This window comes from Lactuca serriola, chromosome 7, assembly GCF_051521515.1.
Source record: "Lactuca serriola cultivar US96UC23 chromosome 7, Lser_US96UC23_V15, whole genome shotgun sequence".
Taxonomy (NCBI): Eukaryota; Viridiplantae; Streptophyta; class Magnoliopsida; order Asterales; family Asteraceae; genus Lactuca; species Lactuca serriola.
Window position 1 is genome coordinate 78,289,209 of NC_136414.1, and position 22,301 is coordinate 78,311,509.

General features: G+C 35.2%; 3 protein-coding genes across 3 annotated transcripts; 1 reads left to right on the top strand and 2 right to left on the bottom strand.

Annotated features, from left to right (window-relative positions):
- Positions 1-397: 397 nt before the first annotated feature.
- On the top strand, positions 398-2,154 carry LOC145064140 (uncharacterized). Its single transcript, XM_079011647.1, has 4 exons — positions 398-959; positions 1,036-1,185; positions 1,285-1,508; positions 1,579-2,154. The coding sequence occupies exons 1-4, from the start codon at positions 398-400 to the stop codon at positions 2,152-2,154; spliced, it is 1,512 nt and encodes a 503-aa protein (XP_078867773.1).
- Positions 2,155-5,443: 3,289 nt separating this feature from the next.
- LOC145062492 (FGGY family of carbohydrate kinase) lies at positions 5,444-16,580 on the bottom strand. The gene is made up of 15 exons (XM_079010091.1): positions 16,408-16,580; positions 15,686-15,765; positions 15,451-15,568; positions 15,173-15,351; positions 15,010-15,092; positions 14,726-14,916; positions 7,190-7,251; positions 6,959-7,061; positions 6,736-6,855; positions 6,529-6,648; positions 6,331-6,451; positions 6,108-6,264; positions 5,957-6,029; positions 5,753-5,880; positions 5,444-5,666 (listed from the first exon to the last, which is right to left on the bottom strand). Exons 1-15 carry the CDS (start codon positions 16,526-16,528, stop codon positions 5,544-5,546), a joined length of 1,779 nt encoding a protein of 592 aa, XP_078866217.1. The 5' UTR covers positions 16,529-16,580; the 3' UTR covers positions 5,444-5,543.
- Positions 16,581-16,769: 189 nt separating this feature from the next.
- On the bottom strand, positions 16,770-20,812 carry BIO1 (adenosylmethionine-8-amino-7-oxononanoate transaminase). The gene is made up of 14 exons (XM_079010090.1): positions 20,037-20,812; positions 19,764-19,934; positions 19,395-19,656; positions 19,209-19,289; positions 19,000-19,120; positions 18,787-18,920; positions 18,602-18,696; positions 18,420-18,535; positions 18,186-18,332; positions 17,954-18,087; positions 17,606-17,737; positions 17,356-17,490; positions 17,146-17,258; positions 16,770-17,078 (listed from the first exon to the last, which is right to left on the bottom strand). Exons 1-14 carry the CDS (start codon positions 20,774-20,776, stop codon positions 16,874-16,876), a joined length of 2,586 nt encoding a protein of 861 aa, XP_078866216.1. The 5' UTR covers positions 20,777-20,812; the 3' UTR covers positions 16,770-16,873.
- Positions 20,813-22,301: the final 1,489 nt, after the last annotated feature.

A 22,301-nucleotide genomic window follows, 5' to 3' on the forward strand; every position in this document is an offset into this window, starting at 1 on the left:
ATTTAAACCTGAGATAAAAAACCAAGGCGGTTCAGATCATTTTGTAAAAAATGGATTTAATACTTGGAATAAAAGATTGAGTCTAGAACATCACAATAATGGAGCTCCACATAATATGGCAATCCTAAAGTGTCAAAATTTGATGAACCAAAGATAATCCACAGCTACTGCTTTTGATAAGCAAAGTGACTTGGTTAGGACCATCCAACGTATTAGATTGAATGCTTCTATTGATTGCGTTAGATTCTTATTGCGACAAGGCTTACCTTTTCGAGGTCATGATGAAAGTGAAGACTCGATTAATAGAGGTAACTTTCTTGAACTTCTTTAGTTCTATGTTGATCGAAATGATAAAGTAGGTAGTGTTGTATTAAAGAATGCTCCAAAGAATTCACAAATGACAAGTAGTTCAATTCAAAAGGATATTGTACATGTTGCGGCAAAGGAAACTACTAAGGTTATTGTGAAAGATATCATAAGTGAATTCTTTGCAATTTTAGTAGACGAATCATGTGATGTGTCTTGTAAAGAGCAAATGACATTGGTTTTACGGTTTGTGAATAGTCAAGGGGTTGTTGTGGAGAGATTTATTGGCATAAAACATTTCAGTGACACTTCGGCTTTGTCATTAAAGACAACTATTTATTCATTTCTGACAGAATGTGGATTGAGTTCATATAAGATTCGAGGACAAGGTTATGATGGACCTAGTAACATGAGTGGTGCATTTAATGGATTGAAGACTTTGATTTTGAATGAAGTGAAATCTGCACATTTTATTCATTGTTTTGCTCACCAGTTACAATTAACACTTGTGTTTGTTGCAAAGAATCACCCAGACATTAATGACTTTTTTTACTTGATTTCTCGTTTGTTAAACATGATTGGTTCTTCTTATAAACGTCGAGACAAATTAAGAGAGACACAAGCAACAAAAGTGGTAGAAGCATTGGCTCCAGGTTTCTTTTATTTTGTCTTATTTTTATTTTATATTGATTTATACTTTTTGTTGCTAAATTTTTTTGTTAATTTTAGGTGACATTCAAAGTGGTACGGGTTTGAATCAAGAAGTTGGTATCAAACGACCTTGTGATACTCGTTGGGGTTCTCATTTTGGTTCACTCTTAAATATCAAGAGAGTGTATTCTTCAATTTGTGAAGTACTTGAAGACGTTAAAGTTAATAGTAATTGTCAAGATCATAAAGCAGAAGCACGTCGTCTCCTAAAGTTTTTACAAACTTTTGATTTTATTTTTTGCTTACACTTGATGGTTGATATCTTAGGGGTCACAAATGATTTGAACACCACGCTGCAAAAAAAGGACCAGGATATTGTAAATGCAATACATCAAGTGAGATCCTCTAAGGACAAGCTTAATCATATGCGGGAGGAAGGATGGGAATCATTTTTAAAAGATGTTACTTTGTTTTGTGAAAAATGTGATATTGAAATATTGAATATGGAAGATCCATATTATAGTGGAACGAGTCGTCGGAAAGTTTCACAGGTTAGCAACTACAACTTTTTTTTCAAGTTTCTTAACTAATCATTAACACATTCTTGTATTTAACTCGTAGATTAACTACTTGCACCACTACAAAGTTGATGTATTTATTGCGGTCATCGATATGCAATCCCAAGAGCTCAACAATCGATTTAATGAAATAAACACGTCATTACTTGTTTCCATGGCTTCTTTGTGTCCAAGTAATTCTTTTCAAGCTTTTAATGTAGAGGAGCTACTCAAGATGGCTACGTTTTATTCTAACGAGTTCCCAGAACATGACCTTGGAGCACTTAGAGCAAGTCTTCAAAATTATATTGTGGATGTACGAGGTGATGAAAGGTTTAAAAACTTGAAGGGAATTGGAAACTTGGCAAAGATGATGGTTGAAACAAACAAGCATACAATATATCCAATGGTATATCTTCTACTAAAATTAGCATTAACATTGCCAGTTGCAACATCCACTGTGGAACGTGCATTTTCCGGAATGAAGTTGATAAAGAACAATTTGCGTAATAAGATGAGTGATCAGTTTATAAATGAGTGTCTAGTATCATATATTGAGAAAGATGTGTTAGATAGTATTAGCAACGACATAATCATAGATTTTTTTAGAAAAATGTCAACTCGTCGTGAACAATATTAAGACATTTTTGGTGATTTTTTTAAAATTATTTTGATCTTTGGTATTAAAGTTAATGAATAATTAGCCAAGACATTATTATTGACAAACCGATCCGATAACCAAGTTTTTAGACCTGTTTGATTTATCATTTCATTTTAGTCGGACACACGTGGATTTGAATCATGGATTCGCCACTATATATATATATATATATATATATATATACTTATAAAGAAAGCATTTTTTCTTTCACCATATTCATTTGAAACTCCCATGACTTTTCAATTTCTTTCTAATAATAATTATAATTTGGTTAAGTAGGTTAAACAAATATCAAACCTAAAGTGTAATCATATATAAACTAAATTTCAATATTAAAATAATATCTTTACTAATACTTATAAAGTTATGATTTTTAACTTTTAACATATTATACTTAATTTATTAGTTTTAATATATTGTTGTTTGTAAACCATTATCATTTTAAAGATACAATTTTGTAACAATTTGTATGAAATACTTAAATTATTAATTTAAATATAGCATTACATGGTCAATTTAAATATAAAATTTTGTTTAACTTAAACAACTCAAAGAATATTTTGTAAATAGTTAAAAGTGATAAATTGTAATGTTTTTCTAATAATGATTTTAAGTTGATTAATAAGTTTAAATAAATATCAATTCTAAAATGTAATCATAAATAAACTAAATTTTAATCTTAAAATAATATATTTACTTCTACATATAAAGTTATGTCTTTAACTTTTAACATATTATACTTAATTTATTAGATTAATATATTGTTTTATGTATACCATTATCGGTTTAAAGCTACAACTTTTGAACAGTTTGGACAAAATACTTAAATTGTTAACTTAAATATAACGTTATAATGTCAACTTAAATATAAATTTCTGTTCCACTTAAAAAACCAAAGAATATTTTGTAAATAAGTAAAAGTGATAAATTATAGTGATAAATGAAAAAACTAAATTGTAATTTCAGTTAACCTAAAATACTTCCTAAAGATATTTTATAATGGTTAAAAGTTTCAAATAAGTAACTTAACTAACCTACAACAACAGTGGTTAAAACTAACTCTATATTAATGATTATATTGTTACCTTTAAAATCAAAAAACAATGTTTGATGTTTTAAATAATTATAATGATAGAAATTAAAACATTAAACAAATAAATTTTAAAAAGTTAATTAACAACAATTATAAATAATATTAAACCATATATTATATTTAATTTTATTAATATGTAACTCGCGGATAGAAATAATTCAATCGATTGAAATTATCCAGTTATAATATATGTATATATTATCATATAATTCAAAATAATCAATATATTATATCAATTTAGTATACGAATTATTATCAAATTTAACAACAACGTTATTATTATATATTTTTAAAAAAATACATATATTTGTTAAGACTTCAACTATATAGGTGTTTCTACGCAACGTACGGGTATTCGTCTAGTATATATATATATATATATATATATATATATATATATATATATATATATATATATATATATATATTGGAGTTCTTTCTCTCCACAAGGGCTCTTTTAAAGAGATAATCTTGGGCTCTATATATATTAGAGTTCTCTCCACACGGACTCTTTTAGAGACAATTTTGGGCTTTATATATATTAGAGTGGAGTAGAAGTCTTAGTTTTATTAAAATAAAAGAAAAAGAAACTCATGATTAAAGGTTTGACAAGATGAAATTATGGGCGAGAGTTTTTATAAGATTTTTGGAGGTTTTTTTAAGAAACCTAAAGAAAACCAATATACATAATGTTAACTATTTAAATAATTAAATGGAAACTTCATATTATAATCTGAAAATCAAAAAATAAAAGTCGATCGACCTACCCGACCATACATGTTGGCCGTGCTAATATAGTTGTCTATTTTATTTTTCATTATATCGTATACTATTATACAAGAATTTTGGTATAACCCTTCAAAATAATTTATATATAAAATTATTTTGTGATATTTTATTTCATAAAGTTTTATAAACATAGTTGATCAATGTTTTATATTATAAAAAAAAATATTCCATTTTCTTAGAAGTATAGAGAAACCGGAAGAAGTAAGTCATTATTAAAATAAGTTATTCGTTTTTTGTTACATAATTTTTTTTTATAAAGACACAACCAGGGTTATCACCTCTTAAAGATAGAGCTGTAAATGAACTGAACGTTCAACGAACTGTTCATAAACCGCTCGTCGGGAAGTTCGTTTATTTAATAAATGAACGAACATAAACACAAATTCTTGTTCGTTTAGTTAAATAAACGAACATGAACAATGGTCCTGTTCGTTCAATTATGTTCGTGAACGTTCGTTTATGTTCGTTCATATAAGTTCATTTTATCTTCATATATATTTAATTGTGTTTGATTTCATTACTATATTATATGTTCATTTATGTTTATATAGGTTTGTTTATCTTTATTTATTTATGTTCGTTTGTTTATGTTCGTTTATCATGTTCACGAACATAAATGAACGAACATTAACAATGTAATTTGTTAAATGAACGAACATGAACAAGAAAACTAGTTCGTTTAACCGTTCGTGTTCGTTCATTTGTTCGGTTAACTTAAACGAACGAACATGAACAATCATCGTTCGTGTTCGTTTAGTTCGTTTACAGCCCTACTTAAAGATGTTTAACAAATAGACTATTTGTCCATTCAATCAATAAGTAAACATTTGTCTATTGTTATTATAAGTGTTATTCGGTCAGTTTTCGGTTTATACAGTTTGGTTTATTAGTTTATTTACATCTTAAAAATAACCATAACCAAACCAAATAAAGTTCAATTTGATTGGTTTAGGTTAATTCGGTTACTGTTTATTTTGTTTGGTTCAACGGTTGAACCAAATAAAATTTCACATGTAACAATAAATATTAAACTCAAAGAAAAAAATTTACTAAAATTTTACCATATGAAAAAAAAACACTAATACATAACATATTCTAACGAGTCTTTCATAATATGTTGTTTTGAAATATCGATATAATCATACAAATTATAGATACGTGTTAATATAACTTTAATCGTATAAGAAAATGAAATAAAGGCCATATTTTTTTTTGGGATAATGGTTCATAATTAAATAATAAATTATAAAAATATTTTTAGTAACTATTTATCAATTTAAATATAAAAAGTTAATTTATAGATATAAACTGAAAAAATGAAACCAAATAAAGTATACTTTTTTCGGTTAAATAACCCTAACCCAATAAAAGAAGGATGAAACGGACTTCACAAAAACGGACGTTAAATACATTGTAACTCAATTTTTTTCAAGGTAAAACCATTTTTACAGTTTGTGTATTGTTAATTAAACAGAGGATTGAAGTTTTAACACAATGCTTCAGCCATGATTGAACGATAAGTAAGCTGCTGTTCATAAAGTTGCCTGAAAATACGATATTTTGCATCGTGATACTTCTTCACTTTCGGATCTTCTGATGGATAGATCACCTGTAAATTTACAAAAACAACACTTACATACCCTCACTTTACTCTTTTCACATTCAACCCTTAATTATTAATTAATTACAACAAACCTGTCCAGCTGCATTGAGTGCCTTCATGGCCCCTCTCAGACTTGAATATTTCTTTGCAGCAACAGCTCCAACAATGGCAGCACCTAATAGCACCGACTCACTTTCCCTTGGAAGAATTATCCGACAACCTTTATTTATTTAAATAATTACATTTTTTTTAAATATATAAAAAAAATAATGAGAGAGAGAGAGAGAAAGAGAGACCAACGATATCAGCATGCTCTTGAATGAACAGCAAATTCTTTGAAAGCCCACCAGAAGCAAGCAGTGTATCAATCTAGAAAGAGCATTAACAATCTTGTTAGTGGGAGGGGTATTTTGGGTATTTAGTATATTAAAAAAAAGTAGTCTTTACTTTGTGTCCATGGTTATTGCAATGCTCTATGATATGACGTGTACCATAAGCAAGGCCTTGTACAGTGGCAAAGTATTGAAGTGCCAGCTGTCTTTCACTCGTGTCAAGATTTAAACCACAAATCATTCCTTTCGCATTTGGATCCGCAATCGGAGACCTAAAAGCAAAAAAATTCAAAGTTATTTGTCACATCATTTTTGAAGGGCATTTACGTCATATTTACCTGTTACCATGAAAATCAGGAAGCACGTGTAGATCAGATGTTAAAGCAGCAATAAATGGAGCGCCAGTGTCACGCATCAATTGTGCTAGTAAATCGTTCAGCATTTGAAAAAGAGAAATATCTGGAAGATTTACATAATTTTAAAAACCAATACAGTGGGTCCCACAATGTCAATGATTAAATTAATTTGATTCTTACTTTGGGAAGCAGCACGATTTGCGAGATGTGAAGATGCAACGTGATTATCGACTATGTAATCCAATAGTGCACCCGTTGCACTTTGACCTCCTTCAGTCAACCAATACTCAGGAACCATAGCTACATGTATCCAAAACAAGCTAAATTATAAATAAATAATTTCTTGTTTTTTGTAAATTGTTTAAGTGAGGGTAAAAAAAAAATTACCTGACCAAAATGGGCCCCACACACCGGGAATAAACAATTTGGTTTTTGAGATAGCCATGTGGCAGGTGGAAGTTCCACATACCAAAACCATACGCCGGCATATTCCATCGTCATCAGATTCTGACAACATATTATTATTTCTAACATAATAAAACATTTAAAAAACATAATAGCAAAATATAAATTCTATAAACAATATATGGTAAACTGAAGAAATTGTAACCTTTAGCTTCGGATTCAGGCACACTTTCCATTACCCCAATGCCACCAGCATGAGCATCAATCAGTGAAGTTCCTACTGGAATCCCACTCACAAGCCCTAATTCCTGAAAAATTAAATCAAACTAAAAGACTTGTTTGATTGATTATTTAATTATTTAATTAATTAAATCATTAATGGAAATTGGAAGGCGGGTTGAAATGAATGTGAATTCTTGATTACAAAATATCTTGCCTTGGCAGCATCAGGTGTTAGACCACAGCCCAGAGCATGACCAGGGAAAGCTACACTTCTTCCTGTTCACCACAAGTAAAAAGACGTAAATGCCCTCCTTATCGTCATCATATTATATACATGAATACATGATAAAAATAAGAGTAAATTACATGAATCGTCCCTTGTGCAGGTAACAAAATGCACGTTTAGTCCCTATTTTTAAAAATTAACTCGGACCATCGCTCGTTTTATTTAACCTTGCGTGCGTCATCTCTCTGGACATAAAAAAAACTATTTTGCCTTTAATAGTATCTTTTTTAATTTTCTTTTATTTGTTTATAAATTTTAAATTAGAACAAATAAAAATAAATAAAGAGTAAATTACACAAATCGTCCCCTCATGCACAAATCGTCCCCTCATGCAGGTGCCAAAAAACACGTTCAGTCCCTATTTTCAAAAATTAACTCGGACCATCCCTCGTTTGTTTAAAACTTACGCGCTTCATCCCTGATATGCAGTTTTTTTTCGATTTTAGTCTATGCCATATCTAAAATGACCATAATACCCTTTGTGTATTTCTTTTCCAGTTAATTTAATGTTATTATTTTCTTTTAATTAAAAAAGAAAAAAAAATGACCCCACCCTTTAAAAGTCAACTTAATATCTCTTTCTTTCTATCTCTCTATTTTCTCAAGAACTCGTTGATCTGCATCAGCAAACCCATCAGGAAATCAATGTTCATCATCCCACCGGTCTACACCATCATCGATATCGCTCCTCTTCGCCATCGTCACGTCCACCATTGAAATGGTTTTACCTTCTGGTGATGATGTCTGACAACGCCCCACCATCTTCTCCTATCACTCTCTCTTCATCTGAAAGTTTCGATTTCTGCTTGATTGATTTTTTGTTGGCCTTGATTAGGTCGCTGTATGTAATAGGAAGAAACACACGTGTTTGGCCGATGGAAAGAGTCGCCCAAACCCTAAAATCTAGGTTTTGTTCATCAAAAAGGAAAGCTGGAATTTTTTTGAACTTAAAAACAAAAATCGTTGAGCTTTTTGATGTCAGGTGGTTGTTGGTTGTTCTTGAAGATGCACTCATTTCATGGCAGAAATTAAAAAAACGAGAACCGAAAACTGAGGTGGTGATGTTCTGGGAATCGTCTGCACCATCACCTCCAGTAGTGATGGTTTCAAATGAAAAAGTGTAGATCTAAAATCCCGGACGCAAAAGGCTGATTTTAGAAGAGATATCAGTGGCTTCAGGTCAGCAAGGTAATCATTAATGGTGGCCTCCTCGTTATCAGCTCTCTTGCTGGTCTCATCGGCGGCTTCATGTCCGCCATTTTTGTTTCATGGGAGCTGTGGGAACGAAAGGAATCAGGGAAAAGGGAAAGGGGAGGAACGAGGGATGAACAGGAGATGTTTATTTATTTAATTATTTTTAATTTAAAATTTATAAACAAATAAAATTAAATTAAAAAAGATATTATTAAGGGCAAAATAGTCTTTTTATGACCGGAGGGATGAAGCACGCAAGGTTAAATAAAACGAGGGACGGTCCGAGTTAATTTTTAAAAATAAGGACTAAACATGCATTTTGGTACCAGCACGAGGGACGATTCGTATATAATTCACTCAAAAATAAATAAATAAACATCTCTGGTTCATCCCTTGTTCCTCCCCTTTCCCGGATTCCTTTCGTTCCTACAGCTCTCATGAAACAAAAATGGCGGACATGAAGCCACCCATGAGACCAACAAGAGAGCTGATAACGAGGAGGCTGCCGTTAACGATTACCTTGCCGACTTGAAGCCACTCATATCTCTTCTAAAATCAGCCTAAAACAATTTCTCAAACCAAAAGCCGTTGATTGTTTTTGCAACCTAAAACTTGCATATTTCTATTTCTCAAACCAGGATTCATGTTTTAGTTTTTTAGAATTTCTTTTGTTTGGGTTTTTGCATCTGGGATTTCAGATCTACACTTTCATTTGAAACCATCACTACCGAAGGTGATGGTGCACACGATTTCCAGAACATCACCACCGCAGTTACGAGTTCTTGTTTTTCAATTTCTTCCATGAAACGATTGCATCTTCAAGAACAACCCGCTATTAATCGATATATATATGCAATAAATACATATATTATTTTGTATATATTCTGTTATTATCAGTAGATATCTTTACCTATTTTAGATAATTAGTTTGTTAAGTTTCCTAGTTTATAGGACTGTAAATGTGTATATATTCTGTTGAGGTTTAATGAAAACATCATCGAATCTGAAATAATTTCATGGTATCAGAGCCTTCAAGGCTCAATACTGATTTCTCTTAAAACCCTTCTCTCAATCCGATCACCATGGTGACCGACAAACCAGAAAATTCCGACGGATCTGGCACGAACCAGAATCAGTCCAAAGCCATACACCCCGTCTACACTGTCACAAATATTCAGAACAAGGTTCGGATCCTCGATGGTACGAAAGTCACATATACATCTTGGGTGCGCTTGTTCAAACTCCATGCTCGCGGGTATAAGGTGCTCTCTCATATTGACGGCACCACAACCCCTCCTAAAGAAACAGACCCGTCATATGAAGCCTGGTCAGAGATTGACGCAATTGTTCTCCAATGGATCTACGGAACCCTCTCGGATGAACTTCTCGTCCGAGTTCTTGATGAAACCACCGCTCTTGGTGCATGGAACAAAGTCAAAGAGATCTTCCTCAACAACAAAGGCTCTCGCGCTGCTGCTCTGGAACAAGAATTCAATAACCTGAATCTGCGTTCCATGTCCTCTCTTGAGGCTTACTGCCAACGCCTCAAAGATCTGGCAAGTCAACTCCAAGATGTCGATTGCCCGGTCGCTCCAAATCGCCTCGTATTGCAACTGGTTCGCGGCCTACCTCCGGAGTTTGACACGGTTGCTGCCTACATCAACCAAACACTACCCCCATGGGACACGGCTTACTCGATGTTACAATTAGAACATCAACGCCAACGTGCTCGAGATGCAATCTTACCCAACGAGGTTGCAGCTACTATTGCTCAGGAACCACCACCACCAAGGCGTGATGCTCAACCAAACCGAGAACGTCAAACCCAAAGACACCCTCCTCGGCGCAACACCCCACAAAACCGATCGAGCAATAGGTCTAATCAACCTCCTGTTCGTTCAAACAACCAGCAACCTAATAACCCTAGCCAACGGCGCAACACTCCTGGACAACAAAGACCTCCTTGGTCTACCTACCCACCGCCGCCTTACTGGTCCAATCCTTGGTGGACTACTCCACCTCCATGCCCATACCCGACTCAATCCGGTTGGGCCGCTCCTTGGACCCGAGCCGCTGCTCCCAAACCACCATCTCAGCAAGCCCACTTAGCCGGGATCAACCCTCTGGAGCCTTCTGAACTTGAAGCTGCTTTCTCCACCATGACCATGGACCCGCAAGACGATCAATGGTACATGGATTCAGGCGCTACATCTCATCTCACAGCGGACTCAGGTAAACTTCATAACATTCGTGTTTCATCTACTAAATCTGTGTTTGTTGGTAATGGTAAACAGGTACCAGTACTCGGATCCGGCAACACCACCTTACCACACCCAAACAAACCTTTTTCCCTTCAAAATGTCTTGCACACTCCTCATGTTATTAAAAACCTAGTTTCCGTACGTAAATTCTGTAGACATAATCTTGTTTCTGTAGAATTTGACCCTCTTGGTTTTTCCATTAAGGATCTCCAGACTGGGACGCAACTGGCAAGACACAACAGTGATGGAGACCTCTACCCGTTCACAAATCAAGCGCCTACTCCAACCCTTTCTTTTTCAGTTTGTAATAACAACTCGCCAATTTGGCATTCTCGTTTAGGACATCCAGGAACTCATGTAATGGATAGTCTCATTTTTAATAAAGTTATTAGTTGCAATAAACTTGATAAATCTTTTGTTTGCAAATCTTGTCAAATAGCCAAACATAAACGACTACCATTTAAAGACTCTACATCTAATACTCTTAAACCGTTTGACCTTATACATGCGGATTTATGGACATCGCCAATCCCAAGTAACACCGGATTTAAATACTACCTCGTTTTAATTGATGACTATACACATTATACATGGGTTTTTCCCATCAAATACAAATCTGAAACTCTACACAAAATCACCTCGTTCCATACATTCATCCAAAACCAATTCCATACTTCACTTAAAACCTTTCAATGTGACAAAGGTGGTGAATTTGACAACCATCAATTTCACTCTTTTGCATCTTCCACCGGCCTTCACATCCGTTTCTCTTGTCCACACACATCCCAACAAAACGGCACTGCCGAACGCATGATTCGGCGTCTTAATGACCTAATGCTCACTCTTCTTACCCATGCTTCCATTCCACCAAAGTACTGGGTTGATGCCATTCACACCGCCACATACTTACATAATATTCTACCCACATCCACCCTCCAAAACCGAACACCCACCTCCATTCTCTACCTTAAAAACCCAACTTATGACCACCTTCGCATCTTCGGGTGTGCATGTTACCCCAACTTAAACTCAACTCGCCCTCATAAACTAGCACCTCGATCCAAACCTTGTGTATTTCTTGGATATCCATCTCAATATCGAGGTTACCGGTGCCTCGATCTTTCCACGGGTAAAGTTCTTCTTTCCCGACATGTCACGTTTGACGAATCATTGTTTCCCTTCGCCACTCTCTCCACCACACCACCAACTTACCCATTTCCTGAATCCGATCCTTCCCCTCTCATTTTCGAACCTCATCCTTCACAACCCACCACACCTCCGCCATCCATCACTCCTCCCTTAACACCAACACCACCATCATCTACCTCACCATCGCTACCCACACCAATCTCACCCCCAATGCCGCCCGTTGTCCATTACCCACTAACCTATACCCGCCGGAACCGCCAACCCACAAATACCACCAATTCCGCCACCCTACCGCCTGCACCCACACAACCTCCTGTTCCACCAACTTCCGCTACCACATCCCATCACCCCATGCAAACCCGCCTTCGCACAGGCACCTCCAACCCAAAATCATATTATAACTTACACACAAATACCTCCCATATTTCCCCTATTCCGAAATCACATATCCAAGCCCTCTCGGATCCGAACTGGTCTCGTGCCATGACTGACGAACACACCGCACTAATGGATAATCACACATGGGAACTTGTACCGCGTCCGCCTAATGCTCACATTATCCGTTGCATGTGGTTATATCGACACAAATTTCATGCAAACGGCACGTTGGCACGCTACAAAGCACGGCTGGTTATAAATGGGAAAAGTCAACAGGTAGGCGTTGACTGTGACGAAACTTTCAGTCCCGTGGTCAAACCAACCACCATCCGCACTGTCCTCAGTCTAGCCGTTTCTCGATCATGGCCTATACATCAGCTAGACGTGAAAAACGCCTTTTTACATGGGGATCTCAAGGAAACGGTGTATATGTTCCAGCCACCGGGTTTCGTGAATGAACAGAACCCCAAATACGTTTGTCGCCTCAACAAATCACTTTATGGCCTCAAGCAAGCTCCCCGAGCCTGGTATCATCGATTCGCTACTTTCGTCCACACCTGCGGCTTCCAAAGTACCAAAAGCGACTCTTCCCTATTTGTTTATCATCGCAATGGTAAAACTGCTTATCTTCTGTTATATGTGGACGACATTATCTTGACAGCATCCGATACACAAACTCTTCAGCATTTCATTACTTTACTATCTAAAGAGTTTTCGATGACTGATCTTGGCCACTTGCATCATTTTCTTGGCATTGAAGTTAAACATCTCAATGGCGGCTTATTTCTCTCTCAAGAACAATATGTCCAAGATATTCTACACCGTGCTAACATGCAAGATTGCAAACCCTGTGCCACCCCTGTTGACACCGCAAGTAAGCTTAGTGCTACAGCTGGTGAACCGTTTAAAGATGCATCTCTATATCGCAGTCTAGCCGGGGCGCTTCAATATTTAACCTTCACCCGACCGGACATTGCCTATGCTGTTCAGCAGGTGTGTCTTTTTATGCAAGCCCCGCACGACCCTCACTTCAATTTTCTTAAACGGATTCTGCGATATTTAAAAGGAACAAGTAATCATGGTTTACATATTTCTCCCTCCAAATCCAACCAGTTAACAGCCTATTCTGATGCGGATTGGGGGGGATGTCCGGACTCAAGACGATCAACATCCGGTTACTGTGTTTTCTTGGGTGACAACCTTGTCTCCTGGTCTTCTAAGCGACAACCTACTATCTCTCGTTCAAGTGCCGAGGCCGAATATAAAGGTGTCGCCAATGCTACTGCTGAAACCACTTGGCTTCGCAATCTCTTGCTTGAGCTCCATTTACCTTTGCGTCAAGCCACCGTCATTTATTGTGACAATATTTCAGCTGTTTATCTTACCAGAAATCCCGTACAACATCAACGTACAAAACATATCGAAATCGATATACATTTTGTTCGGGAACAAGTCCGCATTGGTGCCTTACGAGTAATACATGTTCCAGCTGATTATCAATACGCGGATATCTTCACAAAGGGTCTACCTCGACAACTGTTCACTCGGTTTCGCTCCAGTCTCTCTATCCGATCAGCTCCAGATTCGACTGCGGGGGAGTATTAATCGATATATATATGCAATAAATACATATATTATTTTGTATATATTCTGTTATTATCAGTAGATATCTTTACCTATTTTAGATAATTAGTTTGTTAAGTTTCCTAGTTTATAGGACTGTAAATGTGTATATATTCTGTTGAGGTTTAATGAAAACATCATCGAATCTGAAATAATTTCACCCGCAACCACCTGACATCAAAAAGCTCAACGATTTCTACTTTTAACTTCAACAAAAATTCCGCTTTCCTTTCTAATGAACAAACCCTAGATTTAAGGGTTTTTATTTATGGGTTTTGGCGACTCTTACCGTCGGCCAAGCAGGTGTGTGCTTCTTCTTATTAAATATAGATATACCAACCAAATCATGGCCAACAAAAAATCAATCAAGCAAAAATCGAAATGCTGAGATGAAGGGAAAGTGACAGAAGAAGATGGGTGGGGCAATGGCAGACATCATCGCCGGAAAGAAAAGCCATTTTGATATCGATAATGGTGTACATCGGTGGGATGATGAACATTGATTTCCTGATGGGTTTTTTGATGCAGATCAAAGAGTTCTTGAGAAAAAAGTGAGAAGAGAGATAGAGGGAAAAAGATATTTAGTTGACTTTTAAAAGGGTGGGGTCATATATTTTTTTCTTTTTTTAAATTAAAAAAAAATAATAATAACATTAAATTAATTGGAAAAGAAATACACAAAAGGCATTATTGTCATTTTAGATCTGACATGGACTAAAGTCGCAAGTAAACCATATACCAGGGATGAAGCGCACAGGTTTTAAAAAATCGATGGATGATCCGAATTAATTTTTAAAAATAGGGACTGAACGTGCTTTTTGACACCCCTCGTGTAATTTACTCTTAAAAAGAAATGTACCTATTTTGGAATGATGCCCTTCAACAAGGTCATGTAACCCAATCTCTTCCCAAAAGTCATCATCCCATCCACATGCTTCCATTTCCATGTCTCTAGAGCTTTTTTCATCAATGTGTTGCATGTGTGCATGACCTAAATATGTCCATTTGCATACTGTTGTGCACATGCTACGCGTATCATCTCCTGTTGCTCTACATAAATTACAGTGAATCAGAAAGAAAAATATTGAGATACTTGAAGGAGGGTAAATTTAGAATATCAAAAAAAAAAGATGTATGGTTTACCTGTATGACAACCAATCACTCAAATCCATCCACCTCCATGTCATTGACCAAGATTCTTGCAAATTCTCTTTCACCCACAACAGCTACAATTACAGATATGAAATTCATTAGTAATTAGGGTTTTGGAGTTTTGGGGATTTAGGGTTTAGGGTTAGGTAAATACCTTAGGTGGTTGCATCTCAGGAGAAATAGAACCACCACAATACTGTAGCACAGGTGAATTTAAGGAATTTATTTTTTCAGCTTGTTTTACAGCTCTATGATCCATCCATACTATTACATTTCTTCTTGTATCACCACTCAAAGAAACTGAAACAGGTTGACCTTCAGAATCCACAGCAACTGCATAAATCATAATCATAATCATAATCAATCCAAAGATTAAAAACTTAATGAAAAGAAGGGAAAAAAATGGGTTATTAGTGTGAATTGTGAAATAACCAAGAGAACATGTAGCTGCAAAGCCTAATCCAATTACTTCTTCACCAGCCACATCAGCAAGGCTTAAAGCTCTCTTGACAGCAGTGCATATTGCAAGCCAGATGTCAGTTGAAGATTGCTGAAATTACACAAAAGAATAAATGGCATGTAGGAATGAAACTTTCCTTTTTTGTTTGACAAAGGGGAATCATTTCTTTATTTTTATTTTTTTATTAGAATCTTGTTTTTTATTCACCTCAACACAGTCGCCTTCTTTCCAAATTTGTATAGGGCTGCTAGCAGAACCCAGAAGCTTCCCACCTTTATCAAAAAGTCCTGAAATATGTAACCAAGGTATGTATCTATTAATCAAAAAAAAAGGGGCATTTTAGACATTTGGTCAATAGTCAAACTTTCCTATTTAACTATGTGCCAAGTGTCTTCAAAATAGAAGTAAAATAAATCAAATTAAATGAATGTTACATGTGAGACAAAAAAGCTTATAACTAGGGTAACTCCAAAATAAGCTCAATAGAAGTAAAACTAAACCAATCGATTTTTAGGGCTTTAGATGCAAAAATGAAGTCTATTACTATATTCTTCTACAACTGTGTATAACTAAATAAGAACTAGATGTTAATTTACAATCAAACATATTACTTCTCAAAAAGCAAACTGATACTGAAATTAGTCATAAAATCAACACCACCAGTCTCTATTAACAGCAGTTGCTACAAAATTCTAAGTTAAAAAACCATCAAATTTCCCGCAAAATCCTTCCAGTTCGTATCAATTTAGGAATCAAAACTTACCTTCGTTGACTTTAAAAACGCTACGTAAAATTCCTTCCAAATTTAACACGAAAAGTGAAACGTTCATAAACAGTAAACCACCAGTGTACCAGAGCATATCCGATACAATTACTAGTCAACAATCGTATACTCAAAAGAAGCGTAAAAGATAGAGAAAGGCGGACACCTGCGCGAGCACTACCGGTGCCTACGTCGACACCGAGAAACACGGAACGACTGGGACGGCTAGGTGCGGCGGCGGCAATGGCGAATGCGGTGGCGGTGGCGGTGGCCGTGGTGGTGGTCATCTTGAAAGAAGCTGAAATGAAACGGTCTGAGGCGGAGAGAAACGGTGGTAGTTTTATCCTTTTTGAACATTTTTTAATTAATTCATTAATTTCTTTCAATCTAATCTTCTACTAATTGCAATAAATCACTTAACTCCGATTTTAGTACAAGAATGGTCCCTATACTAATCATCAACTTTCCTTTTTGTCCCCTAACCAAAAAAAATACACTTGTACGTTTTACTTATTATTGGAAACATCATTTATAGTAATAAAGTTTCTTTCTAAAATAACCAATTCTCAAAAATACAAATAAAATACATATTGTTTGCAAATATTGGGTTCTCAAGACAACAATTCATCATTCTAAGATTGTATTTCAGAGTCCTTTTCAATTTTGTCATGTCTGAATCCATTAAGTCTTGTGTAAAGTGTCTCCAACATTTGCAAACAAACATGAGGAGAAGTACATGGCCCACACATCATGTATATCACATTTCCCAAAGGCCGCATGTAAATACCATCTTCCCTTAGCTTTAGTAAAAGAGACGTTGCACATACCGATGCATACCTACAAAAGAAAATGACATAAATACCCTTCAAAAATCATGTGATGATTATTAGGTAATGATACATACCCAGCCTCAGAGTCTTCTACTTGAAGCTCTACAGCAAACAGAGTTCCTAATGAAACCACTCTTTCTACTTTTGGATGAAATGAGATCTTTTGAACTAGCTCTGTATCCCATAACTGAAACACACCAATAAAATACCAATTTTTTTTTTATTTTTGGAAAAACTATAATAATAGAAAGTAAAAAAGGAATCATGTTTCTGATTTTAAGTACCTCTGTTAATAGATTTTGTTGAGGAATCAAATTAGGGTTTGTTTGTGAATCCTTGAACCATTTAATGGAATTACAAGCAGCTGCACACCCTAAAGCATGTGCTGAATATGAGTGTCCATGGAGAAGAGCCTTTAGCTGACATAAGCAAAAAAAAATAAAAAAATAAAGAATTTAAGAATCTTTCAAAAACATAAAACATTGTTTTTTTTCCCACATTAAGAAAAAAAGAAACAATAAGATCATTATTTACCTTTGAGTCTCCAACAAATGATTCAAAAACATCATTTGTAGCCAATGTAACAGCCAATGGGATAATGCCACCTGTCATTAACTTTGCGTAACAGGCTATATCTGGCTGACAGAAAAGTAACTCTGCTGCAGACTGAAATGAAAAAAATAAAATAAACAAGGGCAAATCGGCAAAAAGTAAACTGTTTTTTCCATTAAGTCAAAAAATACAAGATTAAGAGTATTGTATTTGTATGTTTCTCTTTTCTCTATATAAACAAAGACTGGTTGTGTTATTGACTAAAAGAACTGTTTGAATGTGAGTAAAATGACAATTTTACCCTTCTTTCTAGAATAAAACCCAACATACCTCCACCCCTAAGCGCCAAAAACCAGTAAAAACTTCATCAAAAATCACTGGAATTTTACGATTTTGACATTCTTTAACAAGTAAGCGCTGAAACAGTGGGTCCACCATTAGCATGCCACCTGCCCCTTGTATCACTATCAAAATACAAAATGTTTAAAAAAATATATATATATATTAAACTTTTTTTTTAGCAAAAATGTTACTTTAAATAGTTTTGTAGTCACAGTTTTACCTGGTTCTATGATTAATGCTCCTGCATGAGATAATTTTTTTGATCTTGAATTTAGCTTTAATTCTTGTGAAATATATGATGAATAAACTTCAGCAAGACTTGAATCATCTCTACTTTTATTAAAAACTTCATTACGTGACTTAAAAGCTGTTGAAAAAGACAGGATTTTGTTAATAAAGTGAAAAAGACATAAATACCCTCATCCTCATAAGTCAAAATATATGTTTTGCTTACATGTATCTTCCAAAATCACATTATCAGCTTTCATATTTCCAGGAATGGATATTTTCCAGACTCCATCACACATACAAACCAATGGAGGATCAAGAAAAAACCCTCTTCCAGTATACCTGAAAGTATTAAATTTTTTTTTTAAAAAAAAATTTATAAAAGTTAAAAGAAAATGTAAAGCTAACCATGGTTGCTGGAGAAAACCAGTATAAGGTGATGGAGCTTGTGCTTCCATAGCACCTAATGTGTCTCCATGATATGATCCTTTAAGTGCTACAACCTGAAAGGAATAAATAAAATTTTCTTTTAAAGAAATTGAATTAAATAGTATTATAATATTTTAGGATAAAAGATTCAATAATGTATAAACCTTAAGCTCAATACTGTTTTCATCAGTGTCCAAAAGCAACTCATTATCAACCAAGAATTTCCTAAATGCCATTTTCAGAGCAATTTCAATTGCTGTAGATCCATTATCTGAAAAATATGCTCGAGAAGCCCATCCTACATTTTATGATGAATATTCAATTTCATTTTATTATTAATAAAGAAATAATAAATAAAAGAAAAGTAAAAACCTAACCTTTTCCTACACCTTGAAGCAAAAGTTCAGCACATTCAAGAACTGGCTCATAAACATTTTCAGGGAACATTACATGCCCAAACCTTGCAGCAGTATACCCCATATCCCTTGCAAGCTTAATCTGAACCCACCTAAACAAGTATAAGTCAAAATTACAGAATTGCCCTTCAACCAACAAAATACAAATTACTACAAAAGCATAGAATGACCTGTAAAGCAGCATTAGGACCCTGTGTCCACCAGCTTGCACAAGCATCAAACATTTCAGTAATGCATCCATCATCCTTCACCTGTATACGAATCATATAGCTCAAATCAGATCAACTTTATAAACAAAAAAGAAAAAAAATAGTTTTTATGTTGAAAAGAATGATGAAAAGAAAGAGAAAGATAACCTTGTGAACTGAAAAGTTTTCTCCACAACGAGAATCAATGACTGTGACTTTTTCTTCTGATACAAGCTTATGTTGAGTGAAAGGCCACCAAAAGATTTCTTGAGCCTTTTTAGGCATTTCGTGTAGTCTATCTGTTCTTTTTTGATGTGATGACATCATTATCACATTCAATGAGTCAAAAACAGTTTTTGATTCAACAAACCACTCCATCAAGTTGTCTGAGGGATCTTTTGGGATAGATGGAAGAACAAGAACTGGTACCCTTACAAATTCAAAGACAAAAGAATGTATATTTAAGTTTTCTAATCACTACAAGTTATGTTTTTTTTTACATTGAGAAAGATAAAGAATAGTTGAAAGTTTGTTCACCTGTTTCTAAGGTAAGACAACAATGGCACTTCATTTTTTAGGCCATGATCTTCAAGAACAATAGCAACTACATCATAACCTCGTATTGTAAGACTCTCGTAGGCTGAAATTGTTCCTGAAATACCCCCTAATCTTCCGTCTCCCACTAGAATTGAAGGTAATCGAAATGGCCTACATACATGTTGTAAGAAGTTTGAGCAAATTATATTGAAGCATGAAGAAGTGACAAAAGTGGTATATGCTAACTTTATAAACAACTGGAAATGCACTCACCGATATAAGTCACATTGAAGAGAACCAGATGATCCTGGACTTGCAACACCACCAGCAGTCTCAACCAAGCTCAAAACAGTACTCCCACCATTTCGCTTACTTCCAACCCCAATTTCCAAACACCTCTTCAACAATGCTAACACATCAGAATCCTCCACGTTTGCACCTTCTCTCTCAGCAGCCAAATGTGGTGAAATCGCCTCTTTCCATGCATACATTGTCTTGCATATCAACTCAGACTCCACCTCTTCCCCAATCCCAAGCTTCCTCTCTTCATAATAACCAAAATCCCCAAACCCGTTCTTACTTGTCCGCACTTCTCCACTGAAATTGTTGCCGATTTTTAGTTTCTCGGCCTGCATGGAGACGTTTAGGGTTTGGTTGGAAGCTAGAAGTGTTGATTGGGGATTACGGTGGAGGAGAATTTGGGGAATTTTGCGGTAAACGAAGGCGGAATCGGAGTCCAGAGGGAAGCCTGTTTGGAGAGGTTTGATGTAGACTAATTTGGAAGGTGATGGTGAGGAAGAGAGGAGGGAGGAGGCGGCGAGACCGGTGGAAACGAGGGTTTTGCCAAGACCAGTGTTGGCAGCCCATATGGTGTAGATAGGGTGTGAGAGAGTGTGTGAGATAGTTGAGAGGAAACGATGAAGAAGAGGCGGTGTTGATAGGTGGTAGTTGTGGTGGCGGCGGCGGAGGAAGTGGCGGGAGTGAGTGAAGAAAAGAGGAGGATGTTGGAACATTGTGGGTGTGGTCCGGATTAACGGCTACGAATTTCAAAATATACATTTTCTAACCTTTGATTTTATTTATCCTGCACAATTATTAAGTAGGAATGAATAACTCGTTTATAACCAAAAAAAACACGATAAATTCTTATAATCTTATTATTATCTTTTTCAAATTAATGTGTTATTTTCTTCTAAGGTTATCTCCAAAATACAATGACTACTTGATTAATTGGGTTACTATTATTGGAGCTCAAAAACTATCAATTTGTTGTAAATAATTGGTGGATGATATAATAATTGTTTCATGGTAAATTTGTCAACATTTCTAACTAGTTACAATTATATGTTAGTAAAATTTGTTGTATAAATACTGCTTCATTATAAAGAATGAGGCACATCAAAAGTTATAAGATTGGAAAGAGTGCGAGGGAAGTTTCCCTTATTTTTTGTGGGTCATACCCTTATTTCCCTTACTTTTCTTTCATTCACTTAAAACACTTTTCTTTCATTCACCTAAAACCTAAGGAATGGGTGAAAAACCCTTCTGAATGGGTGGGAAGCCCTTCTCTCATTCTTTTTTTTTATTAAATAAAATTAATTTTTTTTGTTATGAAATATAATTTTTAAATTAATACTAAACATAAATTTTAATTAAAAATAAAAAACATTTCATTAATTAAAATAAAACTTACATTAAACTTAAAATTTTAAAAAGTAGAAAATTAAAAAAAAAACACACACACAAACTAAAAATCAAACAAACCAACAATGACCTACGAAAAATATTTTGTCAGAATTTTTTCCCTCTTCTTCATCACAAGCTCGAGAGCCGGTCCCGAGAGATGATCGATGTTTTCCATCAAAAACTTCATGTCTTCCATTCCTTGTCTCTCCGCCCGCTACTTTTTCCTTGTTCCTTCTTTTTCTTTGTCGAAAGTCAAACGTTCGGAGAAATTTAGATTATATCGATCAAACGACGATGTTATCTTCCGCATTTCGTCAATGTCCACGCTGATATCAAATGCACTCAAAGAAGTCCCTTTTCCCTTTCTCTTCGCTTTGTCCCTACCCATTGAGCGAACAATTTCTTCTAGCTCGAGTTCGTCGTCCTGATTTAAATCTAGACCGACCCGAGCATCGGAGGAGGTTATGTAACTACTAGAGCCCGTTTTCGTTCGCTTTGATTGTTGGACTCAAAAAATAAAATCATGCTCGTATTTTTTCCACCTAAGACTTTGGACCAATAATTTCCAACAACCGTGCCACTTGAATGGTTTTCCGACTTCCTCAAGGTAAAACTGCAACGCTTTTTGAAGTATTTCTTCGTCGCCTTGACCGCTTTTTCGTTGGGTTTTTAAGTTGTTGTACAAACCGTTAATTTTTTAAACCCCCTTTGCTATTTCTCGAAACTTCGAATTAAGTTGATATTTCGTACGGTAGTCGTCACATTTTCCTAGCTCCTCTCGAAACCGTTCTAAAATGCGAAACCAAAAATGTTCTCCCAGTTGTGCGTTTCCCTGAATCGAATCTTAAGAAA